The sequence below is a fragment of the Heteronotia binoei genome, chromosome 15 (genome assembly GCF_032191835.1).
Source record: "Heteronotia binoei isolate CCM8104 ecotype False Entrance Well chromosome 15, APGP_CSIRO_Hbin_v1, whole genome shotgun sequence".
Lineage (NCBI taxonomy): Eukaryota > Metazoa > Chordata > Lepidosauria > Squamata > Gekkonidae > Heteronotia > Heteronotia binoei.
In genome coordinates this window covers 26,230,622-26,251,270 of record NC_083237.1, presented here as the reverse complement: position 1 = coordinate 26,251,270, position 20,649 = coordinate 26,230,622, and the positions used below count along the sequence as shown (strand labels likewise).

At 50.1% G+C, this 20,649-nt stretch overlaps 1 protein-coding gene and 1 non-coding gene across 2 annotated transcripts in view; one reads left to right on the top strand and one right to left on the bottom strand.

Annotated features, from left to right (window-relative positions):
- PPP1R12C (protein phosphatase 1 regulatory subunit 12C) overlaps window positions 1–20,354 on the bottom strand; it is a 49,369-nt gene extending 29,015 nt beyond the window's left edge. Inside the window, exons 1-7 of the mRNA XM_060255508.1 lie at window positions 19,929–20,354; window positions 10,838–10,968; window positions 9,981–10,099; window positions 8,954–9,113; window positions 5,557–5,701; window positions 4,343–4,417; window positions 2,564–2,652 (exon numbers count right to left, since the gene is read on the bottom strand). Of these exons, the coding sequence (XP_060111491.1) occupies window positions 2,564–2,652; window positions 4,343–4,417; window positions 5,557–5,701; window positions 8,954–9,113; window positions 9,981–10,099; window positions 10,838–10,968; window positions 19,929–20,258 (1,049 nt within the window). The 5' untranslated portion in view covers window positions 20,259–20,354. The remainder of the gene's footprint in view (window positions 1–2,563; window positions 2,653–4,342; window positions 4,418–5,556; window positions 5,702–8,953; window positions 9,114–9,980; window positions 10,100–10,837; window positions 10,969–19,928) is intronic.
- Window positions 7,455–7,521, top strand: TRNAT-AGU (transfer RNA threonine (anticodon AGU)). Its single transcript has one exon. It is a non-coding gene; the product is annotated as a tRNA-Thr (tRNA).
- Window positions 20,355–20,649: the final 295 nt, after the last annotated feature.

The following is a 20,649-nucleotide window of genomic DNA, read 5'->3' as shown; positions in this document are numbered from 1 at the left end:
ATTTGAGGATGTTGTATTTGTATTCAGGAGAAATGGATGCAATTATACTGGGCTGTGTGCAGTGTTCCCTCTAAGCTGAGTTAGCATGAGCTAGCTCACAGATTTTTAGCCTCCAGCTCACACATTTTTGTCTTAGCTCAGGAAGGATGATCCCAGAACACAATAATTTAAGCAGTAGCTCACAACTATAATGCCAGTAGCTCACAACCTTAATACCCATAGCTCACAAAGTAGAATTTTAGAGGGAACATTGGCTGTGTGCAATTGAAGGTAGCATAACCCTGGTATTTATATATTTAGCCCCACAGCACTCCATACAGGATGGTCAGTCACACAGGCCATGTAGTTCTTCAGGTGTCTGACTTGCATATGCAAAATACAATTCTTCTCCCTCAGAACAGTGGTTGAATATTACTACACTGAGCTGGCCACTGCACAATCAGCTGCTCATGCGGAGAGCCCAATTCATCCTGATGACACTCCCAAGTGAAGGAGAAGAGTTTGTTGTTCCTACCATCTCAGCTGAATATAGGAATCAGGCCATTCTTTGCTCTGCAGTGGGTTTCATGAGTGTTTCCCTACTGCCGGTGCAATTTTACAAATATTTTGTTTTAGTTTCTATTTAATGCTTATTTGCCTTCTATCAGGTTAAAAAGAACTGCATAATTAATGAGCAGGAATCAACATGTAGCCACGTTTTTTAAAAAAAACAACGGAGGGTGAAAGCAGCACAGCTGCTGCCCCACAACACTACTGCTTCCATAGTTTCAGGTGAGTAGACATGTTGGGCTGCAGCAGAAGAGCAACATTCAAATCCAGAGGTGTCTTAAAGACCCAAGCTTAAACAACTTCTCACCCACCTGCAATGGGTGCACGCCAGATGCAGCCAGAGGAAAGAGTAGTAGTCAGTGGGAGGAAGAAGAGACTCACTCTCTTACAGCAGGAAGAAGTGGCAGGAGAGCAGGAAGCCCCTCCAAAAAAGGCTCCCTGCACTCAGGATGGAACATCAAGGTAAGCCACTCTCCAAAAGGTCAAAAGGACTACGTGGAGGGCCATGGAAGCAGTCATTTGCCTCATCAGTGAGATTATTGCTGTGGATGGCCAACCCTTCTCTCTAATGGAAGATGTAGCCTTTCTCCAGCTAAAGTGATGATGGTCAAGACTCAGCTCCCTGGAGCACAAGGCCGAACCATGCATGTCAGTGCAGACTTCTGAAGCAGCCAGCAGGACTGTCAGGGCATGGCCTAGGCCCCAGGAGGGGACAGTCTTGCCACCAGGCTACAAAGTGATTCTATTCTATGTGCAGGGGATAGATGCAAACCACATGATGCCCTGTGATGCAGAGTAACCTGAGGGAGTGGGTGGGCAGCAGCAACATTGTCCGTGGCTATGTGGTCATGGATGCCAGCACCAACATGCTGGCAGAGGTGAAGCATGTTCACCTCAAGGGCGACATCTGCTTGGCACACATGCTTCAAAGGAAACCACACCATGAACTCTATTCCATATTGTAATATAAGTAATAAATATTTGCACAAAACCTTCAATAAATCATCTGTGTATTATTTTAGATCTAAATATTCAAATCATTTATCAAAAATCTTACAGTATCATATCCTCAAAAGTAATACATCACACCCACCATGTTAAGAACTGTACGTTAGTCTCAGATCCATAAGAAGCTAGACAATAATAATGTCCTAGAATGTGCAATAATTCAGCGCTTCCAGCGCCCGGCCTTTGAGCAGCTGGAAGGCAGGCAGGCAGGCAGGAAGAACTTGCGGCAGTCTGTAGCCCGCAAAATGGGAGGGACGGTGGCTCAGTGGTAGAGCATCTGCTTGGTAAGCAGAAGGTCCCAGGTTCAATCCCTGGCATCTCCAAAAAGGGTCCAGGCAAGTAGGCATGAAAATCCTCAGCTTGAGACACTGGAGAGCTGCTGCTAGTCTGAGAAGACAATACTGACTTTGATGGATCGAGGGTCTGATTCAGTATAAGGCAGCTTCATATGTTCAATATGTTCACAAACAGTTTAGATTGCAGGTCCCGACAGCTGCGATTTGTAACAGTAAATATTTCTGCAGGAGACTGAGCCCAGGCTGTTCCTGTCCTCCAGGCATCCTCTGGGAACTCCAAATAAAGCCTTCTTGAAACTTGTTTTGCAGCTTCCACTTGCGGGATCTGCCAACCTGGTGCCAAACCAGAAGCGGCATCCCAGATTAAGAGCAGACAGCTGGCAGAAGGCGAGCCCTGGGCACTCATAGGCACTTAGGTAGCGGCTTTGGACAGGCCTTCAATGAGTCAGGCCGCTGGCCTAAGCTCAGTATGGTCAAATTCTACTCGGCACTGACTCTCCTGCGTCTCAGGCAGAGAAAGGTCTTTCCCAACACCTGACATTGGAGATTCAACCTGGGACTCACTGAGCCCACCTTCTATTCTCTTGTAAAGCCCCTCCCCCACACCCTGTGGCTGAAAGCCAAAGATGTGGCATTGCCTTTACATTTTGGCAGTTTGAGTTGTCAGGAATGGAAGGGCAACAATCACACTGCCGTCCCCTCCGACTCACCTTCGGTGCTTGCTTGTATACGAAGGGGGCTGTTCCAAGCAGGTATCGATAACAGCCTGCCTCAGGTGCGCTTCCTTCTTGCTCCGTAGCTACGGTGAGAGAAGAGGGTCACAGTCTGCCACGATGGCAAGGGGAAAGCAACGTGAGCCTAGCGAGACCTTTGCGGAGCAGAGCAGGGAGGTTCTGGGTTAGGACAGGGGTGTGTGCAGCAATGGCCCCTCTCTTCCCAGGCAAAAACAACCCTTATACTTCCTGAAGAGCAGCACTGCCTTCTCAGGAAACAGCAAAGCAACGAAGAACAGCAGTAAACGGAACTTAAACTGGGAACCGTGCAGAAGCGACCTGTCTGACTGTAGACATTATAGGGGGTGGGAGCAGGTTGGGTTTTTTTTTTGGGGGGGGGGGATGTGCAGACATCTGCTGTCTGCAGACGAATGCGTTCAAAGATGAAGAAGATGATGATGATATTGGATTTATATCCCACCCTATACTCTGAATCTCAGAGTCTCAGAGCAGCTTACAATCTCCTTTATCTTCCTCCTCCACAACAGACACCCTGTGAGGTGGGTGGGGCTGGAGAGGGCTCTCACAGCAGCTGCCCTTTCAAGGACAACCTCTGCCAGAGCTATGGCTGACCCAAGGCCATTCCAGCAGCTGCAAGTGGAGGAGTGGGGAATCAAACCCGGTTCTCCCGGATACGAGTCAGTGCACTAAAACACTACACCAAACTGGCAGAGACAAGGTCATTATCGCGGAGTTATTTTACAGAGGGCATAAATTTGGGTCTTTTGTTATTAGAAAACCCCTCCACTGCTCTGCAGACCCCAGGATGGCTCTCTCCAGTTAAGAGGAAGGAGGAAAAAAATTGGAGGCTGATCCAGTCCCAGTTCATAGCTGGAGACAGCAGTGTGGCCAATGAACAGGAGGGAAGTCTTTTATTCCCTGGGGACTCAAGTTCTTGCCTGCCCAGAGCACTGAAAAGGGAGGCATTGGACGGCCCACCAGGAACTGTCTCAGAGAGGCCCCCCTGGAGATTTTAGAAACCTACGTGCCCCGAGGGCTCCAATTAAGTCAACAGGCAAGTCTGGTTCAACCCCTGACCTTCTATCCTGGGTAACCGCTGTTCCAGCAGCTCTTGCTGCACACAGTAGTTGTAAAAAAACTGCCCAACCAGAACTGGGTAGCCTGTGCAGAAAAACCTGCACAGCAGCAACCATGATGAGCAGGCTGGTGGGGCAATTTGCCTTGTGTGCGCAGCCTACAGAGCTTGAGAGTCAACGCCATGATGGCAGGACCCTGCCCCAAGGAGCTTACATTGTTAAATTCACCACAGAGTGGGAAGATGACAGAGATAAGGGGGTGGGATTTGGGCGTGGCTTTTTAAAAAGTGCCAATTGCACACAGGCCAAGATGAGCACTGAATTGTGAAAAGGCTGAAAGCTGTAGCAGAAAGGGTTTAAAAAAAATTATTGTCCAGGGACCTCTGCTACACGCCAGCTTTCTGGGTGTGCCACTCGCCTTCCTCTAGACAAGCTTTAGCCTCACGCACAACAGAAGTGCCAGTTCCCCGCAGTTTCCATTACAGATACGAGTCCTGCAAGTTTCCCTCCTGCCACCCAGCTCCCCAGACTGGAATCTCCAAGATTTCCCAACGAGGCCTCCGCAGATGCTGGGAGCTCTCTGCACGGGTGTGAGAAGCACACATCCCAAGGAGGAGGTTCGGCAAGTTTGACACCTGCCGTGCGGAGAGGAGGAGGCCAGGAAAAATGAGTCACTCACATCGTTCTGCTTACGCTGCAGCTCCTCCAGCAGAGCCAAAGTATCCTCATCTGCAAGGTCACAGGGACGCTGGCCCTAGATGGGGTGGAGGCAGGGAGACACTGAGTGGACTGAGGGCAGCCCCGCTAGAGACACCCCCAAAATGTGCTGTCCAGCAGATCCAAGTTACACAGTGGGCATAACAGACAACATCAGGTGTAGCCAGGGGGTTCTCCAATCCTCCCCCCATCCTGCCTCCAACTCCAAGCGGCTTCCATGACCCCTCAACTGCTATCCCATTTGCCAGGCTACCACTTCTCTGACTCCAAGAGGCACCAATCTGAAGGAAGTGGTAAGCCCTGCTGGCAGGATGGGGGGGCGGTGTTTGCAGTGGAGACATGGCCTTTCTGGAAACTCTCAAGAGGAAAATGAAGGCGAAGCACAGGTGAACTTTTAAACATTTGTTTCGAGAATTCTGTTTCCGCAAAAGAGGTACTGGAACTCTGTTCCACCTCGTTCCCCCAGAAAAAAAGCCCAGAATGGAAGCAATCTAGAATATGCAGAAATGAAAGAGAGCTTCCCTTTTGTAAGAACATAAGAACAGACCTTTGGCATCAGACCAGCGTCTCGTCTCACAAACTGGCCAACCAGTTACTTTGGAGGGCCAACAACAGGGTGTAGAGACTGGGTGCATTCACACAAACTAAATAATATGGTTTGCTACTGGATTTTTACTGTATAAGAACAGCATAATCCACTTGCAAACAACTGTTGTGTGAAAGCACCCGCTGAGGCCTTCCCCTGATGTTGCTCCTGACAGTGGTATTAACGGCCTCTCCAACGCTCCTTTCCCTAGAACCAAACTTTTCAAGGACGTGCTTCCACGGCTACTTCGATACATCCTCCCCACCCCTTGCCAACAAAACCGCCCAGCTCAGTTTCTTCCAGGCCTCCAAGACCTTGTATAACATTTGTTCTGCCACACACAAGATCCGGGAGCCTCCTGTTCTAGAATCCCACCCTCTCCTACCTCCCTTTGCCTACCAAGCTCCATAAGTACAACGCTGCCATATTCAGTCCAACATTGTCTAGTCTGACTGGTAGCTCATCTCTAAGGTCTCTGGCAGAGAAAATGCTTTCCCAGCGCTGCTAACCGGGATCCCCAAAGCCAGAGATGCCAGCTCTTAAAACGCACCCTCCTCAGCTATTCCTCTCATTCCCCTGAGGCTGCTCACCACGTTGTTGAGAGCCTCCATGTCACAGAAGTGTTCTGCCAGGAGGCGGCAGGCCTCCTCCACTCCCCAGTGGGCTGCCGCATGCAGGGGAGTCCAGCCGTCCTTGTCCTGCACGTTGGGGTCGTAGCCGGCCTGCAAGAGCAGTCTGAGAGGGAAGGAAGACGTGTGAAGAGCCAGCCCCGGAGTCAGTCAGACCCTGGATGCCTCAAGACCAGTTCTGCGTACTCTGCTTGGCAGCAGCTCCTTCAGGCAGGTGTTTTTCACAGCACATAAGATCTGATCGTATTTTCGACTGGGAATGCCAGGAATTGAACTTGGGACCTTCTACATGGCAAGCAGATGCTCTGCCACTGAGCCACTGCCCCCCCCCGCCTCAGGCAATACTCCCCCCAAGCTGTCGAGTCTTGTGAGCAAAAATTCTACTTCATTAGCTACTGGGAATAATGTTGTGAGCTACTAGTTTGCTCTGGGGCCATTTTTCTTGAGTGAAGACAAAAATGTGTGAGTTGGAGGCTAAAAAACTGTGAGCTAGCTCACACTAACTCAGCTCAGAGTGAACACTGCTCTCAGGGAAGGGAACTGGGAATCAGCAGCATGATTCTGGCATTCTAGACTCTAGGATTATTAAAGAGAGAAGGTTCCAGAAATCAGAGCACTGGGGTCTTTTGTGAAGGAAACAGGATGCAATGACTTCACCCTAGAGATATACAGAAATTCTACCCCTGAGTTTTCTTACAGAGAGAAAGGATCCTGATTGTAGTCCAGAACTTTAGAAGGCTATGGCTACTATATAAACACAGCATTTTGGGGTCTGTCAGGACACACAGCAGGGTCTGCTGGAGAAGGCAGGAAGGAATAGGGAGTAGCATTTCCATGTCTTTTAGAAGGCAAAGAAAAGAGAAATCGGAGTTACAGTGAAGTTCTGGGAACTGCTGTCCCATTGCATTTCAAGAAACTGGCCCTTTCTTTGGTTCAGGCTTTTGTGTTTCATGAAGTTACTAAAAGCTCCACTCTGTGAAGATTCATGTCATGATAACTTGCAGTTCAAAGAGAGAGGGAGAGAGATAAAGGATGGGATGGAGACAGTTGCAAAGGAGATCACAGGAGCTTCAAGGCAAGACCAGGAGGGAGTTTACACCAAGAAACCCAGGCTGGTGGGGACAGTGGTAGCGAGTGCTTGCTTGTGGGCACATACTAGCTGCAGAAGTGAGGTCACATGTTTTAGCAACAAACCAGACTGGGCAAATAGGGTCAAGCCAGCTGTGGGCCATTCGGCATAAAACAAGACAATTCATTCTAGTTTGTACTTTTGGCTCATCCTTTTTACATGGTCAGAAAATCTATTTAGGGACTTTTGTTTGGACTCTGCACCTTTAGAATGACCAGGTTAATATCTGAGGTCAGATGACTAAAGCCTGAAATATGAATTTTACATTAGCTATTTAATGTTATTATTTTCTCTCCAGTTTTTTCAGCTCTCTTGCATTTGTAACCTTTTGCACCTTTTTAAAAATAAACCTTAATCATTATACTTCTGTAGTGTTATCTGTGTTTTGGGGCTGCCATCCAAGCCCAGGAGCCCTGGCTGCAGCAACCAAAGGAATTGTTTTTGAAATTCACATGCAACTGTCCTACCTTGAGCAGGGCTGATTTAAAAAAAAAAATCAGAAAAAGATGAGAAAATTGGATTTTTATGCTGCCTTTCGCTTGGAGTCTCAGAGCGGCTTGCAGTCTCCTTCCCTTTCTCTCCCCACCCCCCCACAACAGACATCCTCTGAGGATGGTGGGGCTGAAAGAGCTCTGAGAGAACTGCTCTTGAAAGAACAGCTCTGAGAGAACTTGTGCCTGGCCCAAGGTCACCCAGGTGGCTTCATGTGGAGGAGGACCTGGGGAGGGATGGTGGCTCAGTGGTAGAGCATCTGCTTAGTAAGCAGAAGGTCCCAGGTTCAATCCCCGGCATCACCAACTAAAAAAGGCACCAGGCAAGTAGAGGTGAAAAACCTCAGCTTGGGACCCTGGAGAGCCGCTGCCAGTCTGAATAGACAATACTGACTTTGATGGACTGAGGGTCTGATTCAGTATAAGGCAGCTTCATATGTTCATATTAGAGTCCACCGCTTTTAACCATTACACCAAACTGGCTCTCTCAGTCCCTCGGTCTCTCAGCTAAGGGCTAGTTAGAGGGACTGGTCATGACTTGTAGGAGGTGTTTAGCATTTTGACGTGTCGCTGCCTTTGACGCTGCTCCCCTTTATCAAAACAAGAAGAATATTTGCCATCTAAGCACCAAAGCAAGCAGAATTAAGATTTTAACCTTTGCTCCAAAGAAACTCCCAGGTGACTGGGGTGGAGATCAATATTCTCCTTGCCTACGCTTTTCCCCAAGCCCTCCCTGCCTGTGCGCGGGGGGAAGCCTGGCACGTCAGATGGAGTCTGGGAACCAATTCTCAAAAACAAAACAAGAAAACAAAAACAACACCCCCCAAAAAAACAACCCCCTAAGCTTCCAGAGAACTCTTATCTGGGATTGCACAATGTCCCACCCTGGGATGGGCTGGAAGAGCTGATCTGGGAGATGGTTATGGTAAGTTCCCAGACCTGTTAGGGCAAAAAAGCAGCAAAAAAGATGCAAATGCATTGGGAAACCATGTTGAGAACCTACGTCCTTCAAGGAATCCTAACAATGAATCGCAAAAACTGAAATTTGAGGGGGCAGAGAAAATATTTATTTTAAAGACGGATACCCGATCCCTTCACCATTTGAGACTTCAGCAGGACTCACAAAAACATGTTCAAGCCAAGTTTTTTCAAACCCAGCAGTGATATGTAAATTCTCTACCTTGCAATAGACTCCCTTTGACTATAACACATGACTATATCTAAGAGCCCCGTGGCGCAGAGTGGTAAAGCTGCAGTATTGCAGTCCTAAGCTCTGCCCACTGCAGTCCTACCTGAACCCAGTCAGCTGGGTTCAGGTAGCTGGCTCGAGGTTGACTCAGCCTTCCATCCTTCTGAGGTCGGTAAAATGAGTCCCCAGCTTGCTGGGGGGAAAGTGTAGATGACTGGGGAAGGCAATGGCAAACCACCCTGTAAAAAGTCTGCCATGAAAATGTTGTGAAAGCAACGTCACCTCAGAGTCGGAAATGACTGGTGTTTGCACAGGGGACTATCTTTACCTTTTATAACTACAGGGCCAAGAATCTGCTAGCAGCGCCCTCTGGGGATACCCATTTGTATTGCCTGGCACAGACAACTGACTTGATGACAGTCAAACTCCACTGAGATGGATTTGACCTTCTTCACTGCCACTGGAGGCAGTTCTAGGACACCATCGAGCTCTCTACTCTGAGGAGCACCAGGCAAACCCCAACAGAAGGCGAAGGGGAGTTCATCTCACCTCATGACCTCAACGTAGCCCTTGGCAGCTGCCACGTGCAGAGCGGTGGCCCCGGTTTTGGGGTGGGGCTCATCAGCTATTTTGCTAGCGTTCAGCCACTGGCGCGCATCCCGCAACATCACTTCCTCCTCCTCCCGTTTGGCTACTTCAATGTCTACTCCTGAAAGCAGAGGCAGCCAACATCACTTGGGTTAGGGGGACGGGGGTTCCAGAAACCAAAAGAAAGGTTTGCAGCTGCTTCAGGGAATGGAGAACTGGCCTTCTTTTAAGAACAAAGTGGAATCCTAGCAACAGAATACCTAAACGCATCCACACCCAATATGCTCCACGTCTGTGGCTGGGAGAGTAGACTTGGGAAGTGGGTAAGGCAGGTTTTCAGGCTTGTTCAGGCAAACAGGCCTCAACCCACAATGCAGTTTGGCAACTGTATTGGGAACACACGTCCTTCAAGGGCCTCCAACACCGTACGCCTGACTTGAAATTGAAAGGGTCAGGGGCACCCGCTGGGGATGGGTGACTGTGTGGACCCAGCTGTCTGCTTATCAAGAGACAGAACCAGAACAGACTCAGCAGTTCCACAACTGCACCATGCGCATACCTCAAAATGGTCAGAAGCAGATTAAATTATACAGAGTAAGCAAACATACAGAAGAGTATAGAATTCATACAATTCATCTGGGTGCACATTTCTCTTAAACAGCCCCGGATGGAGTGAGGCCTTTAGTATGCCAGAAGTCAATTTATAACTTGATATGCAGGAGGCAACTGAGTTCAAAAGGACCTCGCGGGGCAGCCTTGTGACGGAGCTGAGGCTAAAGCTTAGACTTTCCTAAGCAAATGCACTGCGTAACTCTTTCCTAAAAATCTCCAAGAAGATCCCAGCATCTTCCTGGTGCATCAATGGGGAAATGGGGGAGGGGGGAGGTGATGACAACATGGAGGGGCCAGTTGGAGAGACCTGGCAAGCCCCAGAGAGAACAGAGCTAGAGCTAGAGCCACAACTCGCAGCCAGATCTCCCAGCCTTACCTCTCTTTGCAATCTCCAAACGCAGTAAGGCCTCCATGTTGTCGGCCTCGGCAATATCCAACGGCACATCCCCATCGCTGTTCACTGCGGCGATATTGGCACCATGGTCCAAGAGGTATCTGGGCCAGACAGCAAAGCCACACTCAGTCAGGTCCATAAGCCCATCTAGCCCAGGCTGTCCCTCATCCCTTGCAGGACTGGATTAGACCAATCGGCTGATCTGGCAGGGAGACCTGGCTTTGAGCCATGCTAGATAACAACCAGCTTAACTCCCTTGGGGGACAGAACATGACTGCTGTGTGCCCCAAACCCCCAACACATAGCTCCTCCCCTTCTCTGGAGTTGTGGAGAAGAGATGGCCAGCTCCTTTGAGATGCAACCGGTACCCCTCAGCCTGTGAGACCACCACCCGTGTGGCTAGGACCCTGCCCTTTACAAGGTCTGTCTCAGCAAGCAGAGTACAACCTCCTCAAGAAAGATGAGGAGATTCCCCCATGCAGTTTCCTGAGCATTCTGTTTACAAAAAAAAAAAAAATTACCACACTTTAAGGAAAATGTAGGATCAAAACACAGCCACTGCCAGAAAAATCTTTGAACATTTGGTGTATGAAGGAGAATTGGAATGCCAGGAAACTGTCCCACTTCTGTGCCCATGCCCACTTCTGGTTTCAGAGGGATGGCTGGAAATAAGGGCAAGTACTGTACTCAGAGATGGAGCTTCCAGTAGCCCAGCTGCTGTGGCACGCTAGCCAGCTGAGGCCCTTATGCAGCATGCACATGGCTAGCCACCAAGGAGATAGCGCAGATCCCACTGTTCATGGTATTACTTGGGAACGGCCTCCTTGCCCCAAACTCACTGTGCAATTTCAATGTAGCCACAGGAAGCAGCAACGTGCAGTGGAGTCCAGCCCTCGTTGTCTGCCTGGTTCACATCGGCTCCGTTCGCCACCAGGAATTCAACCACCTCCATGTTCTCGTCAATGCAGGCCTAGAAAATGAGGGCAGGGGACCATCACAAAGGAGCCCACCTCTGTTTTCTCCTCCCCTCCCAGACACACAGTGCCCAACCTTCCTTCCTTTGCCCTACCTGATAGCCTCACTTCCCCCCCAGAGTCACAAAAAAGATGCCTCCTTCTGCCAACATCTAGCATGTCCCATGCAACACAGAAGATGGCAAACCATTCTGATAAGGGGGTGCTGCAAACTCAAGTCATTTAATGCCACAGGGCTGGGGAAATCTCAAATTCCTTTGACTTTTGCACGTGTGTCCAATTGCATGTGAAGCCTGTGAGAGAACTGATGGGGGCTGAAAAAACTGACAGGGAAGCAGACTGAATGTAAACACCAAGGACTTCTTCCTAATGTTAAAGGGACTGCAGTGGGGGGACCAACCTGGTGGAGAGGACTGCACAGAATGCATTGTCTTCCTTGCCGGGCTTCGTGCAAAGGCTGGGTGGCCCTCCCTTTGAGTCCAACAAGCAAAGAGCAAAGGAAGACACCTGACTTCGACTCACAGAACACCTGTTAAGCCCAAACCTGGGACCAGTCACATTAGGAGGATTGTGCCCCTGAACAAACAAGCCTGAGAGTGAATGAGGGATTCAATACTCCTATGAGACTAGAACATAAGAGAAGCCATGTTGGATCAGGCCAATGGCCCAGCCAGTCCAACACTCTGTGTCACACAGTGGCAACCCCCCCCCCTCAAAAAAAAAAACAGGCACCATCAGGAGGTTCATCAGTGGGGCCAGGACAGTAGAAGACCTCTCACTGTGGCCCCTCCCAAGCACCAAGAATACAGAGCATCACTGCCCCAGGGAGAGAGTTCTATTTATATGCTGTCGCTAATAGCCACTGATGGACCTCTGCTCCATGTTTGGATGGACTTCTGCTCCCTCTTGAAGCTGGCTATGCTTGTAGCTGCCACCACCTCCTGTGGCAGCGAATCCCATGTGTTAATCACCCTTGTGGTGAAGAAGGACTTCCTTTTATCCGTTCTGACCCATTCTAACATTTAAAAAGCAGGTTGCTTACACTTCATCCCTCCCTCCCACCCACCGTGGCTTTATTTGGGGAAGTAAAGGCACAGCAGGGCCCTTCTCCCCTTCCAAGTGCGCTGAAAGTCCAGCCAGCTCTGCTCCTAGCTCTTCCCCCCACCCCCACCCACGCACACCTTCTAAGCCTTAATTAAGTCGAAGAGGCCAGAAGGCAGAGCCAACAGCTGGGCTTCCCAGCCCGGTGTCCTTTCGGCTGCTCACCTGAAGGCATCTAAATTCCTCCTTGCTCGGGTCAAGCCTAAGAGGCTTATCCTTCCCCTGTGCAATTAATCATGCAAAACTGGGCATGTTTGGGTACACTTTACGCAGCCTGCCAAATTGCATAATTGGCTTAGGGAAGTTGGTGGTGGTTGGGGTTTTTTTTTTTTTAAACTTGAAAACGTCCAGGTCTTGAAAATTTTGTTTCCTGTGCTGCTTGTGAAATAGGACAAATGACTCTTGAAACAGGGAAGAACTGGAGAAACCTTGTGAGGAGTCTGTGGGCTGACTTTGGCCTGCCCAGCAAAGCAGCCCCATTGCTTGTGTGGCAGCACCGCTGCGTGACTGTGGCAGCCACCCCAAAAGGATAGGGATAGCCTGCATTCACCCTCCCACACCCCTGATTCCCATTTCCACTCTGGATACCAGCCAGGCAGAAGGCCTACAGACTCTCCTGAGCCCCACTGTGTGTGTGGGGGGGGGGAAGGTTTGGACCAACAAGACTTTGGGGCCTTTCATAGAGAAGTTTTCCTGCAGTTTGGGTACCGACTGCAAGGGTTTTTATCTGGGCTTTCTCCAGACATCACTGCCTGTTTGTTGCTCCTTCCACGGTTTCCTTACCGCTCCATTGTGCTTTTCAAAAATCAGACTAAAGGTGATTTGAGGCAGCCCGAGAACACAGCAAGTCAACCAGTGGGCACTGGTGTTCTGAGGGAGCCTGAAGGAAAACTGCTTAAGATCAGGCCCCGAACTGCAGGAAAGCCTCCATGTGACAGACCCCCTTGATGTCTCTTCCTGTGCCAGGATTATGCAGCTGTGCTACTTTTCGGCTTGCAGCACAAAGACGTCAGGACGGAAGGCAGCCGCATCTGCCGGCTTTCATCTGTCTTTAATAACAGGCCTTGGATTTGCAATCAAGGGACCACGCAGATTAAAACTGGTTCAGGCAGCGAAAGACAGCAAGGTGGGTGTACCAGAAGGAGAATTTGGGGCATCCGAGCGCCTTTCAAAAGCAGCAACTTCAAGCAAACAGAAGCAGGGAGAATTGGGAAGCTGGATGCCTGGGCTATCTCTGAAGGGTATTTTGCAGGGCAGCTGGGAGAAAAAAATCCCTGAGTTCTTTTTGAGAGGATCGCATCTGCTTGTGGTGGGGAGAACAGCGCATATGAGCTAGCCCATTGTTTTCAAAATGTTGTGCTTCTCACAGCCGTTTCTCCAGAATGGCCCTGCCACGTACTTTCAAGAGCAGCTGTTGGGAGACTGAACATTTGTCGTTGCTTTTTGCCGTCAAGTCCCAGCTGACTTATGGCAACCGCAAAGAGCTTTCAAGGCAAGGGACATTCAAAGGTGGTATGCTATTGCCTGCCTCTGCATCACGACCAACATCTTCCTTGAAGGTCTCCCGTCCAAATACTAGCCAGGGCTGACCCCGCTTAGCTTCTGAGATTCGATGAGATCAGGGTAGTCTGGGCTCTTCAGGTCAGGGCATGAGGCCGAACATGGACCTTCATAAATACAAGATACACCACTCCACCACTGATCAAAGCTGAGCAACATAAAATTTGCTTTAAAAGTTGTTACAAAACTCTTTAACAAGAAAAAAAAACCCAAAGTTTGGGATGGCTCGCATTAATACAAACATGCCCTTTCTACATAGGCATGCCTACATTCCTTAAATTATCATACACGGTAAAAGGGACACAGGAGCTCTGGAAGGCTATTCACCCGACACTGCCCACACTTTCAATGCCACCTTTGAGCTGTGAAGTCCAGAAATCCACTTTCTTTAAAATTTAAAAAAAAAACAAACATGAAAACTTTCACAGGATGCCAGTTCTGCACCCGTGTGGAATCATGGCACGCAGACAGCTCTGCTCTCAAATTAGACATGTTCTCAGGGAGTAACAAGTGGCAAGGGAGACTGCATTTCACAAAGCCACCATTTAATGGCACAGTGGTGCCTGGACAGGTGGAGTGTTCTGGGAAGGAAAAGCCAACCTTAGACAGAGCTGAATTCACGGACAGGCACCCCAGTTCCAGAGAACTGGAAGTAACTCTGGGTTCAAAGTAGGTTCTGGAGCAGACTTCTGAGGATCCGTGGTCCAGATTATCCTGGCAGGCAACTGGTTTGCCCTGGAGAGAAGGATGCTGATGCTTCCTTCTCATCCCTTGTGCATAAGCTTTGGATCAAATGCAGTTTCCACCCTGGGCATTGGGGAGGTGGGGGGAGAAGAGGAGACAACCAGCATCCTTTTTCCATGCCTGTTTCACCCAAACTGGCTTTCTACTGATATTAATAGCCTCTGCCTGGAATGTGAAGATTTCATTTTCCACAAATACAACCAGCTGCCGTTGGTAAAAGCCTCGGAAACATTCCTGGACAGAGCATGTTATGCAAGCCAATCTCCGCTCTGGGCTTCATCCTCTCTCAGGGAACCCAGAAGTTCAGGCTTTTGACCCTCCTCGACTCTGTTCCACACGGCCACTCAGACTCCACTAGGCCAAGAGAACCAGAGCTGGGGTACACCTGCCTTGAAGGCTCGCTCCAGTCAGGGATTTCCAATCTGGTGGCCAATCTTCTCAGAACGTCTGCTACCCCAACTGCAAAATGGCTCTTCTTCAGTTGGGAAGGGTATACCTTTAGAAGGCTTTGGATTCAGTGTGGAACACAACGAGCTCACTGCAAAATGACACTTTCTTTCTAAATATCAGGCAGTTTCCCTGGTGAAGGGCCATTTGCAACCCTTTGGAATATGGTAGATTGGGTTTTTTTTTAAAAAAAAAATACAACATTCTGTTTCTGAACCTTTGACAAATTATTCTTCTATTATACTGTAAACCTCAGCCAGACACCCTCGTTTCTAAGCGTTTTGACGGAGACGCCTACACGCTTCCAAGTATTTTCCATCATCACAAGGATTAGAAACTTTTAAAAAAGAGATACGTTTCTTGCATTTCCTTGACAGATAACAGTCTAACTTAGCAGCCGGTTTGTGCATTCAACAGCAGTTCTGCAACACAGCTTATTTCCAGCCCCCGCCTGAGACTTTTTCTTTTTTTTCTAAAGGAATCTACAGAGATCCCATGCCCATCCACCACTCGGTCTATTTCTGACTACACCTTGGAAACTGGTCTGTTGCTCAGCTCCCAGGCTTTTCTTCCCAGCATCTAGGAGAAAAACAATCTGCTGGAAAACAGGTCTTGGTCTCCAAAATAGCCCCTGGCCCCTGCCTACTGTTCACAGATCACAAACAGTTCTAATACGTCTAAATTTTGCTTGAAGTCAGAGAAGGGCCAGAGGGGGCTATTTTCATCGGGACACTCTGGAAAACAAGCCTTGGCACTTCACCCCACAGATCGAGGGCACCACAAACTGCCCCCTTCTCCAGCCCAGCAGCATCAAGCTCAGATGGGTTGGAGGGTTGCATCTGCCAACTAAAAGAGAGCGCTGTGTGCAGAGCGTCTCCCTCCCCCTCACTACTGCATGTAATTGATTTCTTCTTGATTTTTTGCTAAGGGCGTCTCCTTTTCCACCCCTGCTGCTGTACATCCACAGGCTGGATTTGAATATCTTCTAGGCCAAGCCCAGTCTGTGGGGAGCTGCATCACTACCTCGGCTCTGGTCGGGCCCCAAACATTAGGACTGCTGGCAGAAACCCCAGTTCTTGCAACGAACCCATGACACAGGAATGTTTAAAGACCCATCTACGTGTCTGAGAGCCCTAAGGGCACGAGTGACATGCATTTTCCATGTTAGCTGGAAGAATACAAAATGGGTGTTTCCCATAATGAGGACATAAGAGAAGCCATCTTGGATCAGGCCAATGGCCCATACAGTCCAACATTCTGTGTCATACAGTGGCCAAAAAAGTATTGCATACGGAGCTGCCTCATTTCTGGCTTAATACTCGTTATGGTTTGAGTCTGCCCTTCCTCAAAGGAATTCAGGGCGATGCTATTTTATTCACACAACAGCCTTGTTGGGTAGATTCAGTGAGGCTGAAAATGAACTACTGGCTGGAATTCACCTACGGCAAGGGTGGCCAACGGTAGCTCTCCAGATGTTTTTTGCCTACCACTCCCATCAGCCCCAGCCATTGGCCATACTGGCTGGGGCTGATGGGAGTTGTAGGCAAAAACATCTGGAGAGCTACTGTTGGCCACCCCTGACCTAGGGAACTTTGTGGCCAAGCAGTGAGATAAGCCCAGGTCCTCCAAGGCCTTAGTCTGGATCAGGGGTGACCAAACTGCAGCTCAGGAGCCACATGTGGCTCTTTCACACATATTGTGCACCTCACTGCCCTGTCGGCTGGCTCTTTAAATCACTTCTCCAAGCCAAGTCAGCTGTTGGCTTGGAGAATGCATTTACAGTTCCTTTCTTTCCTCCTTCCTCTCCCATCTATTTTCCTTCCTTCCTTCCTGCTCTCAAACATCTGATGTTCGTGTCTTGTGGCTCTCAAACATTCGACGCTTATTCTGTGTGGCTCTTACGTTAAGCAACTTTGGCCACCCCAGTCTGGTCTTACTGGCCCTACCATGCCAACTCCACTTTTATGAGTCACTCAGCTAATGTCTCCCACAGGCCCACATCCAATGACTTCGGCATCCTGGTAGACACATATCAGAAAAGGTTTCCTGGGCTCCCAACCATTTATAGGGGTGGAAGAGCCCTTTGAATTGAGCCCAGAAATGAAGCTGGAACCAAAGGACCTGAAACAGAATGGTGGTGATATGATCACTAAGAGTGGAGTTTCAGATAACTACTGGGCAGCCAACTGAGTTCTGGACTAACCAAAGTTTCCCAGGACATATCAGTTGAAGCCCCAATGCCGTGTGCGTTATGGGGTATTCTGGAGGTCACCATGTCATTCATACCTGCAGCCAGCCCAGATTTGTTCAGGAAGGGCTGAAGGCTGGGCTTTTAATTCTGCAACCTGTAGGCATTTACTTGCGCTAGCCACTTAATGTGCATAATTGATTCAGCTTCGGCTAGCCTTGGGGAGAAGCAACCAGGCACTTTAGATCTACCCACAAAACCACAGGCGACCTTTCCCCCAACTTCCCTGGTAGCGTCAAGAGACTTCCACCAGGCATTTCCAGGCGTATCTTTTACAATCTTAAGAAGAACGAGAAGTTTCTCGACACAAACCCGAGCCTCTCGGGACGCCAGGTGCCAGCCTCCACTGTTCTGCAGATGCGGAATTCACGCCCGTTAGCATTCAGCTTGCTTTATCATTCCCTCCTCAATTAATTCCTAGCAAATCTCTGGAGGCAAAGACTCCTCTTTGACAGCTGGTAAACAGAGGCCATGCTCGAAACAACCAAGGGAAATCCTAACCTCCAGCCTATGCCATGTTTCGGAGGCCGGTTCTGAATCAGATTCTCCCTCCACCTCCCCCCCTCCTTTCACATCCTGCCCCCTGAATTATAAGCAGCACTGCTTCCACTGGAAGAGGCTCCACCCTCTCCCCCCCCACCTCCGAGTTTGACAGATTGGTTTTGGGAGATGGTGGGAGGCTGGGGACCAGGGCGAGAAGCCAAGCAGCATCAAGAGGATGAAGTAATGGAAAACTAGCGAGGAGGGAGAGCGAGTGGGGCGGGAGGGGGGGAAGCATGTAAGGGACAGCAGCCCCGGAGCCTCCTAATGAGAAACCCAGGAAAGGGGAATTTGTTGCAGGCTTACCCAGTTGTCTCGGCATAACCGCGCTGCACAAACAAGGGTGGATAAATCCAGGGAAGCGTTGCAGGGAGGGGAAAGGAACCCAGAGCAGCTGCTGCAGTTCTGCTCTCTACATTGCAAAGAGGGGGGGAAAGAATGCTACTTGCAAGCAAGGAGCTCCTGGACCTCCCTCAATCGATTCCTCTTCTCCAGCCACCCAGTTATTGAGTCAGTCTCCCCAAAGCTCCACCCTGCCCCAAGCTACTAAGTATGCACTCCATCCCTGGGATCTAGCAGGCACCTGTCAAACCCTTCCCTTCCTCAGGCCAGATCGTTTTGTGCTTTGTGCAATGCTAAAAATGTGGGAAAGCTGGGTTCAGATCCCTGCTCAGCTGTCAAAAGTTCATTTTGTGGCCTTGGGCAGCTCCCTTTTCTCTCTGCCCTAATTTCTACCTTGCTGGATCACTGGGAGGATAACAAGAACTCCCAGGAGGCCTCTCAAGAGTTCCCGGGGAGGGTTTCAAAAGCTGTGCGGGTTCTATTATTATTATTAAAATTTACGTGCGCTTCATGAATAAAATTTTAAGACTCCCCACTCCCTGGCAGAAACATCCTGAGCTACCAGAAATACGGGAAGTGCACAGGGAAAGGCGGTACCGGTTGCCTCACTTAGTTGTCCTCGTTGTGAGAAGCCAGCTGTACAAGCTTCTTGGAGTTCTGTAGCTTGGATGGGATCAGCATTCGCACACCATTTTCTGTCACTAAGACTACAGGTGCTGGGATGCTCTTGGAATTAGGCAGTACCATGAAGTCCCACTGGAAGGGTGAAGGCTGGCAGGCATTAGAACATGACAGAAAGGGGGATATCCTTCTATGCTTATGGGCAGGGCTTGGATTCAGTGGGAGCTCATAGGAGCACAGCTCCTGAACCTTTCTGAGAGTTCCTTCTCCTTAGAGTTCCACCTCTTTGTCCATTGAATAGTAGGTGCAGCTGCATAATAATCCCTGGATAAGCTCCACCACCTATTTTTCTACAAAACGACCTCTGCTTATGGGTATGGAGGGGGATGCCCACCTGCATTTGGTTTTGGCTGCACAGAATCTGGAAGGTTACCCAAATGGCCTGCTACGGGCTATGCAGGGATTTCAGAATCCTGTTCTAGGTCTCTTGAACAGAACACTAGTCTCGCCCACCTTGGCATACAGCTGACATCTACAAGAAGCAGGATTAGCACAGACCTGCCTTAGAACCTTTGGCGTTGTCAGCCAAAGACAAGCGAGGTTATGTGGATCCCTGGCATAACTGAGCATAAAGGCAGCTTGTTGTGGGTGCAGCACGGAATTAATCAAGTCCACGCAAAAAACTGCAATCTCAGGCCCAGAATGATTGACAAGTGTTTCCTTTAGCAATGCAAGGCTTCCGTTTACCAGGCTGTACCATGGTAACATATAAGCATTCATTGTATTCCTCTCCCAGATTCAAAACTGTCCACTATGTCAAACTGGGTGATTATGTAATATTCATTTTTATTCTGCGCTTGAATGGCTGACTTTGTTTTAATTCATGCATTCTGCAGAATGAATGATACCGGAGTTCCTGCACTGAACTCCCTAATTCTTAATAGGAAATAGGTTAATGCCTGTTTGCTGGTTTGAATGTGAGGCAGGCTGCAGCTGCAAAGTGACAAGAAACAAGCACTCTGTATACACTCAAGGACCAGTTCACTTTTGGATGCCCCAGAAATTAAAACAGGGGGTTGGGGTTCGACCCTGAGCTCCAGAGAGGAACCCTTGGCATTAGGGAAACCAGTGCCAGGGCTGTGTGTGAAAAAAAAAAAAAACCAGCATTGGCGTATCCTGTTCTTCACAAATAACTCAGGGCTAAGAACTGGGGGATAAGGCACTCTGCACCTGCCCAGAGGCATTCTGCACGACCCTTCTGCCAGGAAGGACGCCAGGTCCAGCGGGAGCACTCTGCACCCGCTCAGAGGCGCCCTCCTCCAGGCCGGGGGATGCGCAGCGCCGAGCACCCACCTGGTGGAGAGCGCTGATGCCGTCCGCGTTGGTCCCATTGACGGCTCCCGGGTCGGCGCTCAGCATCTCCCGCGCCGCCTCCAGCTCAGCCCCGGCGCAGCAGGCCAGGAACTCGGCGGCCGCGTCGAAGCGGACGGCTCGGGAGGGGCGGCCACCGGAGCCCATGGCTGCCGCAGCCGCCGGGGAAGAAGGCAGAGAGGAGCCGGCGGGAGGCGGGGCCGGCCCCAAGGAAGGCGCCGCCGCTTCGGCCTCAGCCCAGGCCCGCAGCTGCTCCCGCCGCCGCGCCCGGGCGCCCTCCCCCTCCGAGAGGGACAGCAGCGGCGCCGCCATTTTCCTCTTCCCCCCGCCGCCGCAGCCGCCGCCAGCCCGGCTGGGCGGCCCGCCCGGCCCAGCGCTCCTCGGGGCTGAACAGCAGCAGGAGGGGGAGGAGCGACGCTTGTCGGCTTCCGTAGCACAACGGCGCCCAAAGGGAGGGCGGCGGGAGGAGAACGGAAGGCTGCTGCGCAGCACGATGGGAAACAGAGTCCAGGCCCGGCCTGTGGGAAAAAGGCGTAGAGGGGCACACGCAAGCCGAACTTCCGGCAGCCGTGGAAAGCCGTCGTGACAGTGGGTTCCCTCTAAGTTGAGTTAGTGTGAGATAGCTCACCATTTGTTAGCTTCCAGCTCACACAGTTTTGTCTTAGCCCAGGAAAAATGGCCCCAGAGGAAGTTAATTGATGCA